The 22,837-nt window shown below is 38.9% G+C and overlaps 1 protein-coding gene across 2 annotated transcripts in view; it reads left to right on the top strand.

The window, feature by feature from the left end:
* Nucleotides 1-22,837, top strand: part of VPS41 (VPS41 subunit of HOPS complex) — a 111,379-nt gene that overhangs the window by 68,770 nt on the left and 19,772 nt on the right. For both annotated transcript variants that reach the window (XM_086743023.1, XM_086743022.1), the window contains exons 11-21: nt 3,214-3,311; nt 5,688-5,817; nt 7,572-7,687; nt 9,252-9,308; nt 11,192-11,253; nt 11,935-12,016; nt 16,220-16,312; nt 16,816-16,943; nt 17,851-17,995; nt 22,192-22,233; nt 22,363-22,413. In XM_086743023.1, the coding sequence (XP_086599149.1) occupies nt 3,214-3,311; nt 5,688-5,817; nt 7,572-7,687; nt 9,252-9,308; nt 11,192-11,253; nt 11,935-12,016; nt 16,220-16,312; nt 16,816-16,943; nt 17,851-17,995; nt 22,192-22,233; nt 22,363-22,413 (1,004 nt within the window). The remainder of the gene's footprint in view (nt 1-3,213; nt 3,312-5,687; nt 5,818-7,571; nt 7,688-9,251; nt 9,309-11,191; nt 11,254-11,934; nt 12,017-16,219; nt 16,313-16,815; nt 16,944-17,850; nt 17,996-22,191; nt 22,234-22,362; nt 22,414-22,837) is intronic.

The following is a 22,837-nucleotide window of genomic DNA, read 5'->3' as shown; positions in this document are numbered from 1 at the left end:
TGTGTAGGATCTGCCATCAGTTTTAGTCTTGCCCTGCTGCTCTTCCTACTGAAATTCAAGGAAGAAGTCCATTAAAATGCCATCACAATATGTACATGATTATGTAAATAGTTGGCTTGATCTCACTTGTGGGTAAAACATTTGTAGGGAGTTCTAAGGATGTTCAAGCCTAAATAAAGAACTGTCATGTGAGTTACTTCACTGCTCCTCCCCAGAAGTTTTCTTTTGAGTTGCAGTTGACATTTCTTTAGCTGAGTACATCCTGAGCTTTCTGCTGTGACCTATAACAATGATTGCAAATTTTGCAGATGTACTTGAAGTAGCTCATTAAAAGATAATTTGAGATTGCATAGTGGCATTGTCTCAGCAGCTAATATTGCACCAGAGTTCTAGGTTACCTGAGCCAGTTCATGGTGCTGTATGGCTCTGCTGCTGTTAATATGAGTGGGCTGCCTAAAAATTAGCTTGTGTGTTGACTTTTCCATTCTTTCATATGGATTAAAAAAAAAAACCCAACGCCAAAATTCTTCTTTTTCTCCACACATAAAGTTTCGTATAAATTCTCTGTGTGCTAGTTAAGCTTCCTGTTTACTATCCCAAAAGACAATGTTGAAACCTTGGCCCCATTGAAATCAATGGCAAAAACCTCTGACTAACCAGAATTTCGCTCTATAAATCTGCAATGGAAAAGCAGGGGCTGTCTTTTGAGATTTGATTAAACAAAGAGGACTTCTTTCAATTTCAGTCCACCTCTTTAAAGGTGGATCTTTAAATTCCAGAGAAAGTTGCTTTATAAAGTTCATGTAAATAATGTAGCATGTATTGTTTTATTTCTGTAGTGTGGTGTATGTCACAAATTTTGTTTAATGAACAACAAAAAAAGATTCTCAGGTTTCTTCTTTTTGCCTCCTGGTATTTTATTTCACAGCTGTACATAGATGTTGACCATAGAGTAGATCCACTGTCAGCCTATCTTCTATCTTCTCTTATGACAGGCATAAACATCTATGACACACGACCATACCTTGGTCATTCCCATTTACTTCAATACTGCATTTGTTTTAATTGTTTTGGATCCTTTTCAAATTAATAGCATTTCTGCAATAGCTTTATGTTGGATTTTTTTTTTCCCCCGTTGATCACAGCCAAGTGTCCAGAGAGCAAGTCAGATTAACCTATTAGTGTTCTGTGCAGCTGTAACTTTTATAATTTTCTTCAGTAAAACTTTTTTGATTAGCTGCATCAAAGGTTTTTATCAGGTCAAGAAGCACTGTCTATGCCAGCTATTTTTTGTCAAGACTGTAGCAGCAGAGCTGGAGTATTGTGTTTCAACAAGGCCTCTTGAGGAGGATGAGCTGAGAGAAAGCTGAAAGTGAAAGCGAGGAAACTAAACTCTTATTTAAAAAAAAAACCAAAAACAAAACACTTGAAGTGATGATTTCTTTGTTTGTTTAATTATTTTTGTCTCACAGAACAGTACTACTGCTTGATCCTAGGTACATCATTAGGTGGGCGTTACAAACATTTTCACTGGCAAAGGAACTGAAGTTCCAGTGAAAGTCAAACACACACATGATTTTTTAAAACTGTCCCCATAATCTTTATAAATGTACCATTCACCACATTGTTTTCCTTCAAATTCAAACCACAGTATTTTATATGCCTTTTAGAGCCCTCTCTTGTCACTTTTTGAAGCTGAAATGAAAGTTTCTTAACTTGTCCTTCTAGCCAGCATTATGGATTTGACTTAGTTTTTTCTTTTCCATGTCGTTCCTCCTGCCTCCTGTATTCCTTTAAAATACTAAATTGTAAACTAAGAGTAAGATATATTATGTAGATGTTTCTGACATGGTTTGTTTAAAATGGATTCAGAGCAACATGTGACACAGTTGAAGTAATCTCATGAGTCTTGCAGGCTAGAACCAAATACTTATGTACAGGATTACAAATGTGAACCTGTTCTCTCTTGGAATAGACTGAGTGCTCTACCCTTGTGCCATGCTTTGGTCCGCCACTGATGTCAAAGTGTCAACAGTTATTAAGAGAAAAACGGTATTTGCTTATGCATTGAGAGACAGGTGTCAAAATCTGTATTTTACTTGACAACATTTTTCTCTCCTTTAGCAGGAGGACAATTATTTCTCCTGTTCCTTCTTATTACCTTAGGAAGGAAAATTAGCTTGCTTTTTAGTGGCATTATGCTGCATTTTCTCTTTGCTTTACTAAAACAATTAGTAACTATTTTAGTAAACAGTAGATATTAGTAATGTAGTATGCTAACCAGTAAGCAAGGAATCCAAGGAATCTTTTTTTTTTACTTATGCTTAGACTCTCCTAAAACCAGGTTTTGGGAGAAAATGGTGATGCATCTGATATTTTTGTAAAAGCTTATTGAAGTAAGTTTTTCTAATATAAGCACTTGGATGATTCCTGTTTTGGGCCCCATGAGAGGAGCCCAAAGAAAGAGCTTCTCAGATGTTGAATGCCTGCACTGTAAATCCAGCAGAATAAAAATAACTAGCTATTTTTGTGGCAAAGGTCTGCTTTAATGAGTCTTTTTGTAAATACAGTTCAGCACTCTTTTTCTTTGTCTTTCTCAAAATAATAGTAACGTAACTCTCTCAATTTCAAGACCAATTTTAGAAAACTACATTTTCAGTTTTATGAACAAAAAAAGGGACTATTTAACTGTATGTTTTCTTTGTAATGAGAGTATCTGTAAATCTTCCTGTGATGTTTAAAGTGATGATAAATAAATAATGATCTTTGTGTTTTCATATATCATACCAACAGGAGTAGCAGGTGGGATTCTCTTATGGCCACATGAACTTGCTCTGAATATGGAAACCAATGAAGATGTTCTATTTATTGCTTATTTTGTTGAGTTTGGTTTTGGTTTTACTTCCTGTCTTTCAATGTAATTACTGAAAATCAGGCTGACCATTCATTTCAGACATTTCATTTCTAGCATGTCCTGGAGCACAAACATTTATTCTTGCGAGCTTTAATGGAATTTTGTCTCTTAAATGTAATTTTTCATCTTGCTGATCCAGCTGGGAAGTCTGTAGGTTTGTTATATGTATTAAGCCTTCATTTTTCTGAAGTGCTACTCATGCTGTTGATTGCTGCTGAAAATCAATCATATGTTTTTCTTAGGGAGTAATTCATACACATTCATTTGTTTAACAATCTGTTATCTTTCCGGTTTTTCAGTTTTCCAGTTCGACACTGAATTCTATATCAGTGGACTTGCGCCTCTCTGTGACCAGCTTGTTATACTTTCATATGTAAAGGAGATTTCTGAAAAAACGGTAATTGTTTTTATGTTACAGTTTCTTCACAGCACTAAACTGCCCTCAACTGTGAGTTGAGTCTTAAACTAGTCACGCAGATCTGATTGTCTGTGGAAGATTTTGCAGTCTGCTGGTAGTGAACAGTGCTTGAAACTTCTCTAACCTATAAAATAAGGTCAGTGGAGGTGATGTTGAAGACTAATGTACTTACCTTTCAGACGTCCTGTCTGTGTTCCTTTGTTGCTTGCAGGAAGCAGAGGAGGGGTCTAGATAGTCTTTCTTTCTCCTTTTTTGTTCCTTTTTCCTCCCTCTCTTTCTCTCCTTTTCTCTCTCTTTCTACTATTTCTACAGCAAAAGATATAAAGAATCTTTTTTTAGCCATAAGAGGGGCTTGCTGACACTGCCTCTTAGAAGAAATGAGAGTAGTGAAGTTGATCAGCTCAAGCAATAGGAGTCACTGTGGTGGGGTGGGATGCAGGATTGCAAGCAAGTGCCATCATTGTCTCCCTTGCTTACAAGACCTTTAGTTGTGTACACCCAGATACATGTGTGGATGGGTAGAAATTAGAATTCATGTCAGCCATTTTTACTGCACACAGGCAAGTGCCGTGTCTGTCTCCAGCGTTTATTTCACATTGCCAAATAAAAGGTGAGGCAGTGGAGGAAATCCTTGAAGTTGCAGTGTGAGAATGGCAGATGCCATTCTTGATCATCTCTTTGATAGTATGTCTGCATTAGACGACCATCACCATAGTAACCTTAAGCAACTGGGTGCACAAGTTGCTAGGCAATGAAATGCTGTAAGTTCAAACAAATGCTCAAGCCTGCTGAAATCAATAGGGTTAGCTTCTAGCTTTGCTGCAGGATGTCAGATTATTATTTCTTTATTTGTATTAAGGAGAAAAATAATGTCACAGCAGTGTTTCCCAAGACAGCCAGTACAGTAGTCCTCTAGTGTGGGAGAGTTGGTTAAAGAAAGGAGGCAAACAAATGGGATAAGGGAGGGGGAGGAAAAGGTGGGCTGAAATGCTAGGGAGCAAGGAAATCTGGAAGCTGCTGTTAATGAAGAAGTAGCTTGGGAAAGGAGCTAGTATAAAGGAGGTAGTGACTGATAAAGGTTAAAGTCATTCCAACTGCTTCAGGAAAGAAAGATAAAAAGAGAATTTCAGCTGGTACAATGGTAGCAGAACATAGGAAAGAGATTTTTTTTTTTCATGTATTTGCTTTTAATTAGCCTTTTAAATAAACTGTGAATACTGGACTTTGATAGCTTCTCAGTCCTCTGGGTAACTCTAGCAAGGTAATAAAAGTATTCTCCTCCCTGACACTGTGTCTGTGCCTTGGTGTGGTGGGAAATCCTCTGTTAGTATCTTGGCTCTGTGGAGCCTGAGCTTCCAACAGAAGTGCTGCTTGCTACAAGTGCTGTTAGGTTGTGAAGAACACTGTTCTTCCTATGCTTGATTTCACAGTTTTCAAACAACAGCTTCCTACTTGGATCAGAATTGAACTTATGGCTTGCTTTGATTGCCCCCTACCCCCCTCCACTTGCACTGGAACAGTTAAATTGAAAAAAGACCGGAATGGTGCTGCTGCCAAATGCATAGGCTAGAGCTGTGCAAATCCACTTTTTATGTCTCCCACTCTTTCATTCTGTATTTTGTTATAATTCACAGCCAGAAGTAGAAAATAAGGAATTGTCTTGGACCTTGACTTAATTAAAACCACAGCTAGTTGAAGACAGCGGTTTCCCTTGAAAATCCATTGTCATCTTAATCATAGCTGCCTACATTGCACTTGAAAGTTCATGTTACTCTAAAATCATCAGTACAGCAAGGATGTTAGGTTAGTCTCAGATTAATTTTTTCCCTACTGCTGCTGGACACTTAAGAGTGTGAACTTAAACCACCAGTTAAAAAAACCCAAGTTCATCTTGGTACCAGAATATCATTGATTCATAGAGCTTTGCCCTTTGGGACCTGGTCCCAGCTGAGAACATTTCTTAAATTGTTGTGTTGCTTGTTGAATGCGGTGGTTGATGATCATCTGTAATAACCCTGCAAATTTCTGTGACCAAGATCAGAGAAATAGTGAGCAAACTAGGGGAAGGGTTAGACCTGTGTCTTGTCTAAAACTTCTTCTCTGTGCTGATCTGTTCAAGGGGAGCAAGCCAAGAGTAGGAGTAACTTCCGTTTGTGTTTCAGATGCGATTACACCTACTCTGTGGAGCACAACTTTGCAACTTATATGGTTCACCATTGAGTACACAGTGCAAAGTACTGGATCTTTGGGAACGTTTGCAGCTGTTACATTTCAGCCTTGTTTCTAGATGACCATCAGTTCGCATTGCTAAGGCAAATCATGTAGGATACAACTAAGATGTTTGCGTTTTTCTAGGAAATGGAGTGTTGTGCAAGGCCTAGACTGGATATTGTACAACCCCTACCTGAGTCCTGTGAAGAGGTCTCTTCTGATGCGCTAACAGTACGAGGATTTCAGGAGAATGAATGCAGAGATTATAATTTAGGTATGTGTTGTTAATATTGTTTTGGTTTATTTTCATAATCTGATTTTGAAAGGCTTGATTTGGGAGGATTCGGCCTCCTTTTTAGTTTCTTTGTCATCTTCTTGAATAACTGTCTATAACTGCTTATGACACTGAAGTGTAAAGTGGAAATCCACAAGAGACAGTCAAATGAAAGAAAACAAATGTGCATATTTAAACATCATTATTTGTAATGCCGTCTATTAAGGCAGACATACTGGGGAAGGCAGAAATATAGATCTCATGTAATGTCCAGTTATCGTGGAAGGCAGTATCTGTGATGGAGATGTATTCAACATGTGATCCATAGGAACTCTTCTGTCTCTTTTGAGACAAAGGGCTTCAGGAATAGTGAAATGAGTGATGCAGTGTCTGGAAAAGCTGCTTTAGAGCCAAGGATGGAGTGAATGTCCTTACAACGGTAAGATGCACCTGGATCAACTTAAAAGGGGCTCACTGATATTTAGCTTCCCTGTACTGACAAAGCTGTTGGCGTGTAACAGACCCCAGAATGGTAAAATGTAATGAACAGAAACTGGAGTTTGGCAAGTTCAGTCTAGAAGATGGGTTTAATTATGTAACAGGCAGGGAGATTAAGCCTTTGCAGGATATATACCAGAGTCCTTAAAATAAGGACTGGGATGGTTTTCTGAGAGTCTTTTAAATAACATGGAATGGTTTACTGATACATGTGTTGTAGTTCAGAAAGATGCATGGCAAAGCTGATGCAGAATTCCGTGGTGAAGATTATATAGCCTGTGTTATACAGAAACATTCCTTCTGGCTTTTAAAATCCATGAATCTGATTTTTAAGCATCTTTTCTAGCAGGGTGCTTCAAATCATAGACTTGCAGGCCTCTTTGTGTATATCAGTGCCCTTAAGCTGCTAGAAATATAGTATATCTCCTCCAGATTTCCAGAATATCTCTGCTGCTATCAATAGAATTAGGATTTCTTTCTACCTGTTCCTAAGCAGAATGCTAATGCCCACAGTTGTACTTTTATGCTTAATGAATATTCTAGTTAATCTGAGAAGTCTAAATTATTTGGATGGCTTTAAAACAAGCATTATTTTGTGAATTGTTTATCTATTCAGGAGTGTATTTAGATGCATGTATAGATACAGATAAAGGAGGGGGGATAGTTTCCTTTCCTGTACCTACAAAATATTGATGGGTTCTGTGGAAATAATAACTATTCTGAATAGTCATCTTCTATGCTTGATTTTACCTTTAACTACACTTTTACTTTGAGCTTACTTAAAAATAAAGGCTTATGGTATAAGCAAATGCATTATACATATAACCTTAACTTACAATATTGCAAATCCATTGCTGTAATGATGCGCTGTGTCCCCAGGGGTTATGGCATCTATCATTTATGCTTTTGATGGCCTTGACCTTGATGGGGAGGATAAGTTTATTGCAGGCTGTGTAGTGTAATAGTCCTCTAAAAGTATAATAATGTGTTCTAAACCATCATAAAGTTTACACGTAGTGGATGAATCAGAATTTGCAATAAGCTGTAGTGATTTTTTTGAAAACTGTTTTGCCATTTAAACCAGTTTTAATTTATTGGAGAATACAACTCCCCAAACAAGCATGTTCTGCAGGAGTAGCCTTGCTGTCTTCCTTTCATCTCCTCTTTTTAAATTCCCCTCAAGGGTGTACTAAAAAGTGGGGCTTTACTTAAGGAAAATATAATAACAATGAAACTGTATGTGTATGCATTTGCAGAGTATTCGGAAGGTGAATCACTTTTTTATATCATCAGCCCAAGAGATGTGGTTGTGGCTAAAGAGCGGGACCAAGATGACCACATAGACTGGCTTCTTGAAAAGAAGAAATATGAAGTAATTTTTACAACATTCTTTCTGGAGTGGGATGATGAACTTTGCTAGGTCATTTGGACTGGATAGTTTCTGTTGCTACAGTCATTAACAAAATGCTTGTGAAGGGTAGGAGTTGACTATACATCTCTCCGTCTCTCTGGAGAGTTATTCTTCCTACAGAAACAACTCATGTGAATTGCACCCAAGTGAGGTAGTTGAATTATATGCTGTGAATATTGCTCTCAGCATCAGATATGAAACTTATTAGCTGTCACTGAAAATTATTAAAGCTGATTTTTGGCTTTAAAGCAGCAGAACAGTTAGCTAATGACTGCGTGGATATTTTCCTAGACCTATCCCAACTAAAGAGGGAAGAAAATGGACTTATGGGGGATATTAGATTTTTCCCATTCTATATCACTTCCACTACAGAATGAAAAGGTTGTGTTAGGGTACTGTGCATTGTTCTGTGTTACTTACCTTCAGTGTTGAAGCTTTTGAAAGCTAAGTAATATGGACTTGAAGTATAGCTATTTGTGCTGAAAGTAGTGTTACTCACATAAAAGCAGAGGCAAATATTAAGAAACAAGAGTATACAACTCCCTTGGAAAAAAAGCAGCTCAGTATTTCATTGCCTGAGTATTGGTGTGTTTAAGCATGTATCTCAACACCTAGAACAATAAGAATAATAAATTCCTACAGACAATATTAACATGCACCCAGTGTTCTGGATTCTGATGTCCTGCAGTTAATAACTTAGAACACTCATTACAATGCTTAAAGTAACTTGCTTATTTACATGTTATTTGTTGGATGCCCATTATACAAAAAAAAAAAAAAAAAGTGGGAAGGCCATTCAGCACGTATTCCTTTCATTAATGCAATCGTGATATTCCTTATGCAGATTTGCTTAAATCCTTGTGGATACTTTTGCATCTGAATAGCAAACTCATATGATGAGTGCAGTTTTCCACTTTATGTAAATCACAGCATTTGTTCCCTGAAGATTCCAGTAATTTGCAAGTGACAGCTGTGCGTGTGCCTTTGTGAAAGCCATTCAAGGTAGTAGATAGGTTGTGTGTTACAATGTTATGTTAAAGGTTTAATTTTGTTTGTAAAAGTGCCAGCTTTGTTTCTGTAGACTTGAAAGAAGTAGAAGAGTGGCAAATGACACTTAAATATAGATCAGTGTGACTGGAGAAAACTTTTGGACTGGGGAAGTGACAAGACAGTCTTCCCCTACCCCCTTTCCTGGTGATTTTTTTCACAGGTTTTGGTAGTAAAGGGTTCTCACTTGAAAGTGATCCAATGCGATGGCATTGTCTGTTTCGTTGTAATCTTGTGATTTGATCCTAATATAGTAACGTGGAGTGAACCCAGATGGAAACAAAAGCAGTTTTCTCTTTGGTTGACTGCTTTTGTTTGAGTATGAATTCAAAGCTGTTCATCCAACCATAGCATTAAAAATTCTACTGCTTCAAACACCCTGCTCTGAAAAATAGTTGATTTGTGCAGTTCTAGACCTTTCTGTATTGCAAGTTTGTGTATTTGGCTAATATCTCTGTTTTCTGCTTTTTGAATATAGGAAGCTTTGATGGCAGCTGAGATAAGTCAAAAAACCATAAAAAAGCACAAGATTTTGGTAAGTCTCAAAAGTTCTTTTCAAAACAAAATATATTATTTCTTATAGAACACTATGAGACACTACAAATACGTTCCAGTGTTTGTCTGTATTGCACCAGACAATAGCTGTTAGGCATACTCCAACTAGTATTCGATTTACTGGTTTCAGCTGCAGAACAGGAGTGTTAGTGTGTGAAACACAAAAGGATCTGGATTTTATGAAGGTGCTATTGACATTAAAAAGAAGAGAATTGCACTTCTCTGATTGCTGGTGGGATTTTTTTTTTAACTTTTGCATTAAATTTGCTGTTATTTCAAGTAACCCACAGTATTACAATATTAGAGATTGTTGGAGCAGGGGGCAGCGTGACACATTTCTCTTTAACTTTTACTGTGTAGATGTGAAAGAGTTTTGGCAGGAGTTTAAAAGGTGCGATTGGAAGACCTTTTAAATACTATTGAAATTCAGTTGCAGTTTCACATCTAGCTCTCTCATGTTGCTTCGCAATTCTCACTATTTTACATAGTTAAGCTCCTTTTCTCCTGTACAGTTATTTCCCGTGTTTTTAGACTCTTTACAGAGCAGCAAAGGGTATCAATGTTTAAGAGAAAAGGGGAGGATAATGTAATGGCCAGAAAGCCATCACTAATTCTAGCTTTTTTTGTTTGTTTGTTTAAATTGACCTCAGTGTAAACACAGTGGTATTTCATTAATACTGCTGCTTCTTTAAATGGAAGCTTGCATTTAAGTACAAAGTGTTAGAAGATATGTTTAATTTTTAGCCAGATTACTGCTCTAATATGCACACTGTATGTCAGTATGTCTTAAAAATTCTTTTCTTCTTCTGTAGTCCAGAAGTTGAATCAAGACCTAATTACACCTATCACAGAGTTTATATGATTTATCTGCTCTGTGACCCTTGCAAAAGATGTAAAGAATTCTTAAAGGAAGTCCTGGCAATACGATGAGGGGGGGAAGCTTTTCTCTTGGTTTGCAAAAATTTGCTACACTAGGATGAAATTTAGTGTGGGTCTATGCAAGGAGAGCTGTTGAGTGTTTGGTCTCTAATGCAAAACCCATGGAATATGTTGGGGGGAAAAAATGTTGACATCAAGCTCTAAGTGAAGGATTAGTGGTACAGGGATTTAAGACAATTCATGCTTTCACTGCCCAGCAGCAACCAGACCAATGATACCGCACTCATATGACATGACAAGTCAGGTGGTCTTGGGCATTTTTTAGGTTGCAGTAATGGTCACTGCCTCTCTGCACCTCTTGAGCTGAATGCAAGGGTCATAAACAAGCATAGGTGTACAACTGCTTTCCTTTTACTATCTTCCCTCCTCACTGGGGAGCTGGCCCACAGGAGAAAGAGACTGCCACAAATCTTTGTTCTTGAGAATGGTGTAGTTGAAAGTACAAAAGTGGAATGGAATCCTAAAATCTGATGTGTGTACATCTTTTTTTTTTTTTTTTTTCTTTTTTTTTTTTTTTAAACTTTATAGTAGAATGAACAATTGAAGTTGTTGGGTACCTCCATTGATACTCTACTCTCCTCACTACTGTGCCTGATTTTGGTATGTTATATCTCAGAAAACCCAAGTGTATGTTTTCTTGCAAGAAACAAGGACATGTAGACATGTCGCAGTCTTCCCAATGTCAATGTCGTTATGAGAATTATTTAAAAGAGCATCTTTATTTGAACCTGTGAGTGGTATAGGCAAGTATTTTGTGTTGACTGGTCTGTGAGCCCCACATCTAAGGGAGAACTGAGGGTATGCACTTAGGGCCTGATGCTTGACCTAACAACAGAGCATACAGCTGGAGTGATGGTTATTGTGACAGTCAAGTATTTGACTTCCAAACTTGTATAACTAATTTCTTGGTTTTATTCCATTTAGGATATAGGCTTAGCCTATATAAATCACCTAGTGGAGAAAGGAGAGTATGACCTGGCTGCTCGGTAACGTATTAAAAATTTCCTTTGCTGGATAAAGTGTATCTGTGTGAGGAAAAAGTGAAAGCAAATTACTGTGTTCTGGAGTTTCTGAAGACTCAAAACATACGGCTACTGCACCATATATTTTCTTGCCTGTAGTGACCAAAAAGTTACTGTAATCTTTCTAAAGTTTAATTAGAATTGAGATATATATAGATTTACAAAATTGAGATTTTCTTTGGATGTTGGTAATCTTAGGTTTGTTAGTGTGTCATTACATGTAAGACCATCAGAAATTGATTTGTGGTTACGTGGGTGTGAACAAAAATGTCAAATTTGAGTATCTAAAGTAAGGATCAGAAATTACTAAGATTTGTGTTTTTGTTGTATGTATGTGTAAACATATCATTTAAGTACTCAGTTTTACTCAGCTGAGATTTAAAAATTTCACTCACAAAGCTAATATGGCCCTAATCAATAAGGGGTGAATGCATAGTTAGCATTCATGTCCTCTTGGATGTAGAAACTGTAAGATCTGAAAGGAGGAGTACCTGGCATACTCTGCTTGAAGCAATAGTTGCCAAAATAAGTGACCTTTGAAAGTGTCTTGATAGGGAGAAGAAAGGAATCCTTGCAGTAATGCTGTCATGTTTGTATTATTCTGTGTACCTACTTGTGTTTTGTCCCCTTTAATCTTCCTTCCAGAAAGTGTCAGAAAATTCTTGGCAAAAACACAGAACTCTGGGAATTTGAAGTTTACAAGTTTAAAGAAATAGGTCAGCTTAAGGTAAGTTAATTTGTATTTCTGAACTCAAGTAATTGGCACACTATATTTCCTGCATATTTTGACCAAGTATCTAAAGGATCACATTTAATGGCATTACTGGTAGCAGGATATAATTCCTGTGCTATATCTCTAGTTGTATAGTTGTCATTCAGATTGATGTGTATATCTTAACAAGCCTCAAAACAGGGTTGGAGGCATAGCACTTCCAAGTACTTGGCTACCTATTTTTAACTTGTTGACAGCCCGCAAGTAAGACACGCCCCCAAGGTCTTCACTTTCAGAGATGCTGATAGTTAAATACATCTTTCCCATTTACTTTTCACTCTCTTCCAGTATGTCCTGAAAAATCCTAGCCCGACTCTTAAGGAAAATAGCCTTCGTGGGTGCCAGCCTGTCCTGAAAATCCAAGACCCTTCCAACAGAGCCACAGCTTTAAGTGTCAAAGAATAGTTAAATTGCAAAGCACCGGAGAAAACCTATGCTGTATGCTAGAAATGGTGGCAAGAGAGAGGAGCAGTCTACCCTGTCTTGTGTTTTCCCTGGTCACAAGCCAGCTACCATAACAGTACATGTTTTATGTGAGATTCTTAGTTAATAAATTGCCCAGGACATAAGACTATAGCACTGTCACTACCAAACCAGTAGAAAACATTATGCACACTCCCTTTGGTAACACGTGTACGTTTATTTCTGAATTTGATGTCTTCCTATTCAAACTCAATGAGCCAAGAAGGACATATTATTAAGATCTCACAGCATGCAGTCCCTTACTGTTTAATTATGTTCAAAGAGTGAAAGTGTTTCAGTATTACAGTTTTCAGAAATGTCTGACTTTTGTTTTAGAGCCACGCCAGTGCCAGAACAGACTTGCCTTTTCTATGCGTTCTTAGTGTTTCAGGGCAGTCTTTGTCACCTTGAAAGATGAAAACTCGTGTTTCTGTCTCTTTATTTCAATCCAATAAAGGACCTGAGTGCATTTACAGGTGAAATTTTGATACAGTGCTTCTTAGTCCTTTTGGGTTTATTTTGTTTTTTAGACGCAAGTGTCTGGAATGGATGTTTTCTTGTCTCCACTTATGTCATCCAGCAGACTGTAAAATATAAAAATATTTGCAGGTTTGCTGCAAAAACATCTCTACTAAATTACTGCCTTTCTAAACAGTTGGTTGTTTTCAGCCCCTTGAAAGTTGCCTTAGAAACACACAAGATGCAGTCTGTTACATTATTCAGCTTCAAGCTGCAGTTCTAGAAGATGCAGTTTTTATTTTACTGTTTCAAACACGTATTATTTGTCCCAAGTTCTTAAAGATACCTGAATATCATAAAAGATGAACTAAGTTAAGCCAGATCTAAATGAAGTTGTTCTTGAAATGCGTGGAGTCATTTGTATGCCATTTGGAATTTTTATCTATTTACCCAACCAGTGGGTATGAAACATGGTAGTATAACCAGTTGGGTATTAAACATGGTAGTACAACCAGACTGTGATGACTTTGAACTCTGATGAGGAGACGCTGTTGGAGATTTGGAGACAAAGTGTATTTTGAAAGGGAATTTTCTTGTGTGCATGTAAGCAGTTGCCCGAAATCTGATGTTTCCAATATAATGTGATTTGCCAATGATTAAGGTGGCAGTGAAACTAAAGGTTTAATCTTTCCTTCCTGTGGAGGGACTAATTAGCGAAACCCCCACGTCAAAGCCTGTGGGGTGAGTGTCTTGTTTGTTTGCTTGTAGGTTTAGGGAGTTTTTGAGTGCACTGTACTGAAGGTCCTGTTTGGCTACCAGAGGCTGCGTTTTGGTATCTTGACATCTCTTGTGTCTTCAGTGAATGTCCTCTAGCAAACCTTGTTATGGCAGTTTCAAGATTTTAAAGCCTTTCAATGATCTGCTCCTCTCCTCCTCTAGCAGCAGTAGCTTGATGGTGTTATGTGCTTGTGCTCAACCACTTCAGTGTAAAATCCAATATCTCAGCTTAAACAGCTGAGGAAGGTGGATTCAAAGGAAAAAGCCAAACTCTGTGAGTGCTGGCCGTTGCGGCATGAGGGATATGCTCCATTCTTTTGACTTTGCTGTGACAGCAGTGAGTTTCAGCAAGGGTGTAGGATGATCAGCTATTGGCAGCAATGCTTTAATGACCAAAACATTGGCTAGAAGAGACATGAAAGACTTCACCTGACTGTGGTGGGCATAGTATAGAGCCCACCACGGAGTATTATCCAGACAACCTCTTTCATCTCATAGATATCCTCTGACGAATAAATAGTTGTGGTTTGAGCTTATTGGCAAAATGTTTTAGGCTATCTCATGTCAACTTTTATATGGGCTTTCTTGTGTATACCATGTCCTTATACCTATTGATCAAAAGTCTGAAAGCGGGTCTTAAGAGGAAACAAAGGAAGAAAATGTTTCTGTGTATACTATCCTTTTTTTATTTAAAGTCACTTTCACCACATGGTTCAAAAATTGATACAAAGGCATCCTGATTCTACAGCTTTTATGTCTGACCTTGCTCCTTAACTACTACTTAAAAATAAAATAGGATGAGTTTGTAATCTCCAGCATGAGTCTTAGTTTACCTTTGTGCCTAGGCTTAAAAATAACTTGGATGGTTCTCAGTCTTTGCTGAGCACAGAGGCCAAACTGCAGGAGGTGGTTGCACTTTTCCTTCAAAACAGCAGGACGTGAGGCAGAAGAGATTTCCTTCCCGAGGCAGCCAGGCCCCCACGCAATGAGGCAGCTGCACTGCTCCGTGGCTCACTCTGTGACCAAACCACAGCCAAGAGTTGCAGCAAAGCCTGTCGAGCAAGGCTATTCATTTAGAAGATGGCAGGAAGGTAGAGAGTGGGTATGAAAACAGCCATTGGAGAATGTCCTTTGCCTTCAAGTCTCCAGCTGATGTCCAGCTTGCTTGCTTTATGGTCGGAAGAGGCTTTTTTTTATGAGGGGGTCAGGAACTTGATTTCCCAGGGCAGCTGCCAAGACCATACTCTGAGTTAGCCATTAAATTCTGTGACAGATGGTGGGAGCTGATGTTGGCAGCGCGCTGTTTCGAATACTGGCCAAGCTTAAAGGGCATGGGGGGAGAAGAAGCAATGAACTTTTAATTATTGCAAAGTCATTAACAATGCTTTTTTAAATTGGTCTTTAATTTTTACCTCCTTTTTCACCTACAGATGGAAGACTTTAATGAAATATATAATGTTTTAATCTAAATACTAGGATGATTTTTTGTAAATAGTCATTGCTGTCTGTAAAACTGCAAAAAAAAATACAGTGAGATGTTATTTCTCTTGCTTTGTTCATGCAGTTTCAGTAACTAAATGTTATTGCACTATGTGCCATTAGTGGGCAACAGTCAGCATCTCTGAGTGTCTGGAGGAATGTGATCAGTGTTGGACTTTCAGCTACAAACCCCAAAGCCCCAACACAGCTGGCAGCATTAGGGTTTATTTTGGCAGGCAATAATAACCTTGGCCTGTAGTTGCATGGAATAATAGTGCCAATAAGATGCTGTACTGAAATTCCAGGGTATGAGCTGATTCATTCTGGCAGGTTCTTGTCTCCTGCCTGCCAGAATGCAGTTCCTTAACACCTCCTGTAGAGCAACAAATCACACACTTTCACCCTTTCCATGGAGAGCTGTATTCTCAAATTAATTCTCATTTGGGTATGTAATAATAGGTGGCAAAACAGAACTCTTCATAAAAGGTAGTTACCTCACGATAAGTCATAAATCAAAAGTACACATTTTTCAGCTAATGAATGCTCGTACCTTTTTCCAAGATATAAGACTAAGACTGGACAAAATGGGTTTTGAAAACTTTCTTCCTCTGAGATGTCTTTTGTAGGCTTTATTTTCTAAATTACTAGCAATAAATATTCAGACTTCTCTAAGTGCAATGACTGATACTCCCATTCTAACTAGTATCTTACCACTGTGTTTCTAGTGAAAGTTCTTTCAGATAAATAGTACAATTCCAACGTGTGCAATCCTAAAGTAAATCCTAAAGCAGGACACTGCTTACAAATATGAATATACTGCTTACAAATATGGATATACAGTGCTTCCAGTGTTTACGAAGAGCATTGTTTTCCTCCTAGCTTTGTTTTTCTGTTTCACAACAATTCTTTTTCCTGTCATCAGTGTACCAGGATGTTACATATCATTCCCCTTCTGACACCTTGTTCTTTTTATTACTATAGGCAATTAGTCGTTACTTGCCCAGACGGGATCCAATTTTGAAACCTCTGATCTATGAAATGGTCCTGCATGAGTTTTTGGAGAGTGACTACGAGGTACTGCAGCCCGATGTGTCCACATGTAATAGCTGTTGCCAGCAAAACACCCTCAGCAATGTGCAACTGTGATAGAAAATTCTCTGTTGTATTAAAACAGATTATCAATGAACGATTTAATGATAATGAAAAGATTAAAAAGATGAATTTTGGTTTCAACTTTAAAAGAATAGGTAGAATGTTCTTCAGAGCATGCAAATACTGTGAGATTAGTTACTTATTATAAGTACTATTATTTTTAGTTTGTTTAATGTAGCACAAGTGGTCAAGGTGCTGCACAAAGCATACTGCATCTGAAAGAGACCCAGCTTCATGAATCTTAATAACATTGCACTAAGAAGGAAAATCTGTGTTCTGCACTGCACACGTCTGTGGGCACGTAAAAGTGGCTTAGAGGTGAAGCACAGCAGGTATCATCTCAGAGGCTTAGCCGAAGCTTTGATGTTTTGAAATGTTCCTTAGGCAGTTCTTTCTATTTCTGTTACAATCTCTTATACTTTTAGGGGTTTGCAACCCTGATAAAAGAGTGGCCTGGAGATCTGTACAACAACACAATCATAGTTCAAGCTGTAGTGGATCACCTGAAGAAAGATCCACAGAACAGGACTTTGTTACGAACACTTGCAGAATTGTGAGTACAATTTTAAACCCCTGTTACAAAAAGTAAGCATGAAATAGTATGCTATAGTTTATAAATATTTCCCTAACTCTCTTGACAGAAATACCTGCTTTGTGGCAGTCTACAGAGTATCAGCTTTCTTTACTCTCCACTCTGCTGATTCCATAGCTTAGCAGTTCTTTTCCCTTCCTTATAAAATGTATGCTGAGTATGAAATCAGAGAGTTTAGTATAAGATCGGATTTGCTAGTCCTCTTTCCAAAGCAAAGAGCTAGCATTCCTCTTTATGTTGTCAGAGGAAGTCTCTTCTGTGAAATATACATTTCAGAATTACCCACAGGAAAATAAAATGGTGAGTTTTCCCCACTATTTCAAAAGTAGTATATTTAGATTTACTGCGTAGCTGGAAATGTGTGACTGGAAAATGTGTCAGAACCGATCTGGTTCTAGGCTACAGTGTACAGGGATAAAGCCCTATGGTTTTCTCAGCCTGATTCGCATGTTAAGTTATTTTCATACTGCCGCTTTAAAGAAAGCGGAGCTACTGTCTATGTTACAATCTGTCCCAAAGTTTTAAAAGAACAATCTGTTTTAGCTCTGAAGAGAGTTCCAATTAGTTTCCAAAAGTAGAAAAGCTATCATTTTGTGTGGCTTCTTTGAAAACAAGAAAATGAAAATGCAGAGAACCGTAGGTCAGAATACAAATGCAGTGGCTGATATAAACAGAGTTTAATTTAATGTTGCCCAGTGTTTTATTTCCTTTTAACAAAAGTGAATCACAACAACTATTTAAATATTCATCAAATCAAACAGTGTCCTAACAAGCTTTACATCCTAGAGTATATTTATATTTTCCCTCATAGGTAATTTTCCAACACTTAGACATATAAGATCACGTGTATTATAACGTTTTTTGTCAGGTATACTTATGACCAGCGCTATGGCAGAGCCCTCGAAATTTACCTAACTCTGAGGCATAAAGACGTCTTCCAGTTGATCCACAAGCACAATCTTTTCAGTTCTATCAGAGACAAAATTGTTCTGCTCATGGATTTTGATTCAGAGGTATCATGATCTTAATGATTTTATATTCACTTTCCGCTAGAGATATTTTAACAGATACAAAATGAATGAGCTAAAGATAGTATTGAGGCAGAGAGTATGTTTGCTGTGTCTGTATACATTTTGAGGTAAAGAAAAGGATGTTCACCTAGACTGCAAAATAATTGACCCAAGGATGATTTTTTTTCCTTTGTATTTTCATTTGGGTATCACAAGAGTGCCAGATCCAAGATCATTGTTGTGATTCTTAAGTAGAATGTCATCATGATATTCTTTCTTCATTTCTAATCAGATAATACTACTAATAAGCCAAAGGAAGGAGGCACTGAATTTATTGTGAGATATATGTTAAATGTACTTGCCACTTCTCTTCCACTGCCATCAATTGATAGAATAGAATAGACTATTTCAGTTGCAAGGGACCTACAACCATCATTTATTCCAACTACCTAACCACTTCAGAGTTGACCAAGTTAAAGCGTGGTGTTAAGGGTGTTGTCCAAATGCCTCTTAAACACTGATAGGCATAGGACATGAGCTACCTTGCCAGGAAGCTTGTTCCAGTGATTGTGCACCCTCTCGTGAAAGAAGTCCTTCCTCCTGTCAAGCCTGAACCTCCCCTGATGGACACAGCTTGGAGTCATTCTCACGTGCCCTGGCACTGAGCAGCAAGGAGAAGAGATCAGCACCTCCCTCTCTACTTCCCCTCCTCAGGAAGCTGGAGAGATCATGGAGCTCACCCCTCAGCCTGCTCCTCTCCTGCTCTCCAAACTAGACAAACCCAGAGTCCTCAGCCACTCCTTAGAGGGTGTGCCAGCCCCTTCAGCAGCTTTAGTGCCCTCCTCGGTACACATTTGAGGACCTTAACATTCTTTTTAAATGGTGGGGTCCAGAACTGGACACGATACTCAAGGTGAGGCTGCACCAAAACTACATACAGCAGGATGATCACCTCTTTTGACCAGCTGCTTTTTCTGTGTTTGATGCACGCCAGGATGCAGTTTCCCTTCTTGACTGCCAGGGCACACTGCTGACTCCTGTTGAGCCTCATGTCAACCAGCATCCTCAAACCCCTTTCTGTAGGGTTGCTTTCCAGCCACCCTCTCCCAATTTATACCTGTGTCCAGTGTCACTCCATCCCAGGCACTGAGTCTGGCATTTGTTCTTGTTCAATTTCATCCCATTAATCGTAGCCCAATGCTCCAGTTTATCCAGATCCCTCTGCAAGACCTCTTGTCCTTCGAGAGAGCCAACAGCACCTCCTAGTTCAGTATCATCAGCAAACTTACTAACCATGCATTCAACTCCTCCATCTAGATTGTTGATAAATATATTGAACAGATTTGGCCCTATAATTGAACACTGGGGAACACCTGGTCGCCAGTGTAGCCCCATTCACTACAACTCTTTGAGCCATGGTTTTCAGCCAGTTCTTCACCCAGTGCACCGTGTACCTGCTCATCCCACAGCTGGACAACTTGTCCCAAAGGATGCTGTGAGGGACAGTATCAAAAGCCTTACTAAAATCCAGAAAAACTACATCCATTGCCTTCCCTTCATCCACTAGGCGGGTGACCATGTTGTAAGATGTCAAATTAAACAGGACTTCCCTTTTGTGAACCCATGTTGACTATGCCTGATGATTGCATTGTTCTTTGAATGTCTTTCAGTAGTACTCAGTATAATCTTCTCCATAATTTTTCCAGGAACTATGTTTAAGCTAACAGGTCTGTAGTTCTCTCGGTCTTCCCTCATGCCCTTTTTGTAGATTGGAATAATGTTGACTAGCTTGCAGTCAGCAGAGACCTCTCCAGACTCCCAAGACCTTTTGTAGATGGTTGAGAGGGGTCCCGCAATAACATCTGCCAGCTCCTTCAGTACTCTGGGATGAATCCCATGAGGCCCCATGGACTTATGAATGTACAGCTGATACAGATGTTCCCTTACAATTTCAGTGTCAACAAATGGAAAGTCAGTATTCCCAGACTCATGGTCCTCTGTCTCGGGGAACCGGGCAGCCTAAGGTCTATCAGTATTATTAAAGACTGAAGCAAAAAGCACATTGAATGCCTCCACTTTTTCTTCATTCCTATTAGTCAGATGACCATCTTCAACGAGTATCGTTCCAATGTTTTCTTTAAACCTCGTCTTGCTATTAACATACTTTAAAAAGCCCTTCTTGTTATCTGAAACAACACTGGCCAGTTTCAACTCTAATTGAGCTGATCTTTCCTGTCTTCTCTCTGCATATACCACAGCTCTGTACTCTTCTTGCAAAGCCTGACTTCGCTTCCAGAGATCATACAATTACTTTTTCTTCTTGAGCTCCACGAGGAGTTCCCTGTTCAGCCAAGCTGGTCTTCTACACTGCTTGCTTGACTTAGGACAAGGTGGAATTGCCTGCTCCTGTGCTCTAAAAGGTCGTTCTTAAAGACTGACCGGCACTTGTGGACTCTTAAACCCTCAAAAACATATTCCCAGGGGACAATGCTAAACAGCTGCCTGAGTAGCTTAAAGTTTACTTTCTTGAAATCCAGGGTAGCAACTCTGCTGTCCTCTTTTCTCATTGCACTGAAAATTTTAAACTCAACCATTTCGTGATCACTGTGACCAAGACAACAACCTACGATCACATCCACCATGAGTCCTTCTGTATTCACACATAACAAGTCTAGGAGGGCATCTTTCCTAGTTGGCTCACTGAGTACCTGTGACAATAAATTATATCCTATAAACTTCAGGAATTTGCAAGACCTGCTCATCACAGCAGGATGGTATTCCCAGCTCATGCCTGGGAAGTTGAACTCTCCCATAAGGACAAGGGCTACTGACGCAGAAATTTCTCCTAATTGCTTGTAGAATAACTCATCAGTGCTTACATCCTGCCTGGGCGATCAGTAGTAGACACCCACTACAACATCTCCTTTGTTTTCTTTCCCCCTAATCCTCACCCAGAGGCTCTCAACCACATCATCACTAACTGTGATGGCTAGACAGTCAGCAGCCAAACCTCTCTCTTACATACAGTGCAAGACTTTCACCTCACCTACTCTCCGTATCGCTCCTGAACAGCCTGTAGCCCTCCATCCCAGCACTGCAATCGTGTGACTTGTTCCACCAAGGCTCACTAGTATCAATGATATCATAGCTCTGGGAGCTGACCAATGCTTCCAGTTCATCCTGTTTATTTCTCATACTGCATATGTTGGTGTACAAGCATTTCAGTTATGCTCCTGAGCCCTCCAGACTCCCAAGAGCAGTGTAAATGTTCCCACTGGCGTTGCCACCCTCAGATGATGCCATGCCAACCCTCGGCTTACCTACTGCAATCCTGTTGTTATCCCCATCCCCATCAGTTCTAGTTTGAAGATCTCTTGATCAGTCCTGCCAGCTTATGCCCAAAGATGTGTTTTCCCCATCGGGGCAGGTGGATCCCATCAGACCTCAGCATACTTTGTCTCTTGAAGGCACTTCCATGGTTTAAAAACCCTAAGTTGTGGCAGAGGCACCGGTCCTGGAGCCAGGTATTTATAACCTGAGCTTGCCTGTTTCTTCTGAAGTCTCCTCCTTTTACTGGAAGGATTGAGGAAAACACTACCTGTGCTCACAATTAATTCCTTTTTTTTACTTCTGAAAGTTTGCAATGTAAATCATATCAGGATTCTGTGGGTTTGTATTTTTTGAATGTGAAGCAAGTTTTGCTCTTCCAAGAGGAAGCAGAACCAGAATCCTGCTGGCTGCTCTGCTTATGTGATCTTGTCTGCTTGTGTTACGGTATTAGTGTGCAGATAGTCTGGAGGAATCCAGTTGTAAGGCAGGTTGAGTCCTGTACAGCCATCAGCCTACAGTTCCCTTTTGCAATGGAACAAATACTATTTCTATGTCATTTGACAGCGGTTTTCTGTGACCCATGATTCGATGGGCATACTTTAACTTCAATATAAGTCCATGGTATTGATTGCTATTAGCGTGGAAACTTAGGAGAAGTATTCTAGAAGAATACATGATGTATTCGTCTGTAATGTTGTGCTATCAGGGAATGCTGATGTTATGCAAACTGCTCTCTGAGTTACTGCTGCTGAAAAGACTCAGTCTGCAATATCCATCTTATACCCATCAGTGAACAAGCGTAACACTACATAGAGTGTGAGAAAAAGTGTGTACCTGTTTCTTAACTGAGTTCTCTTTCTTTACTTTAGAAAGCAGTCGACATGCTTCTGGATAACGAAGATAAAATTTCTGTGAGTATAACAAGTTCACAACATGGCAATCCAGTGCTTGCTTGTATTACCCGTCCTTCTTTCAGTCTTGTAAATGTGATCTTCATCACGGATTTGCTGATCTGTTGGGTTTTATTTATTTTCTTTCAGATTGACAGAGTCGTTGAAGAATTAGAAAACAGGCCTGAGCTACAGCATGTGGTAAGTATTTCCATATTTTGTTGGTTTCAAGTTGAGCTGAGTAAACTCTTTACTGGGCACTAAAATGTCAGAAATCATCAGAGCCAAAGTCGCTACTTTTGCTAATCCAGTTTTTAACATGGCCATAGGATTTTTACAATAGTGAAATAATTTTAAAATGTGTACCTGTGAGAACTTGATGACATACTACTTACTTGTTAACATACCATGAGGTACTCCTTATGGCATTGCAGACACTTGTCTTCTCTGGACAATTACTTCTTGCTTGTATTCCTCCTCTTTCCTTGCACAAAAATGGGATTGGATGTTGGGTGCAACTCTGAAGCACGTTTTGCTGATCTGTGGGGACAGTGAACTGCTTGTCTTTCTAGAGCTGTAACTTCCATACGCTGCAGAATTGTTCTCGTTTGTGCAGAATTACAAT

This window comes from Chlamydotis macqueenii, chromosome 2 (genome assembly GCF_036417535.1).
Source record: "Chlamydotis macqueenii isolate bChlMac1 chromosome 2, bChlMac1.mat, whole genome shotgun sequence".
NCBI classification, from domain to species: domain Eukaryota; kingdom Metazoa; phylum Chordata; class Aves; order Otidiformes; family Otididae; genus Chlamydotis; species Chlamydotis macqueenii.
This window is presented reverse-complemented; position numbering and strand designations above follow the sequence as displayed.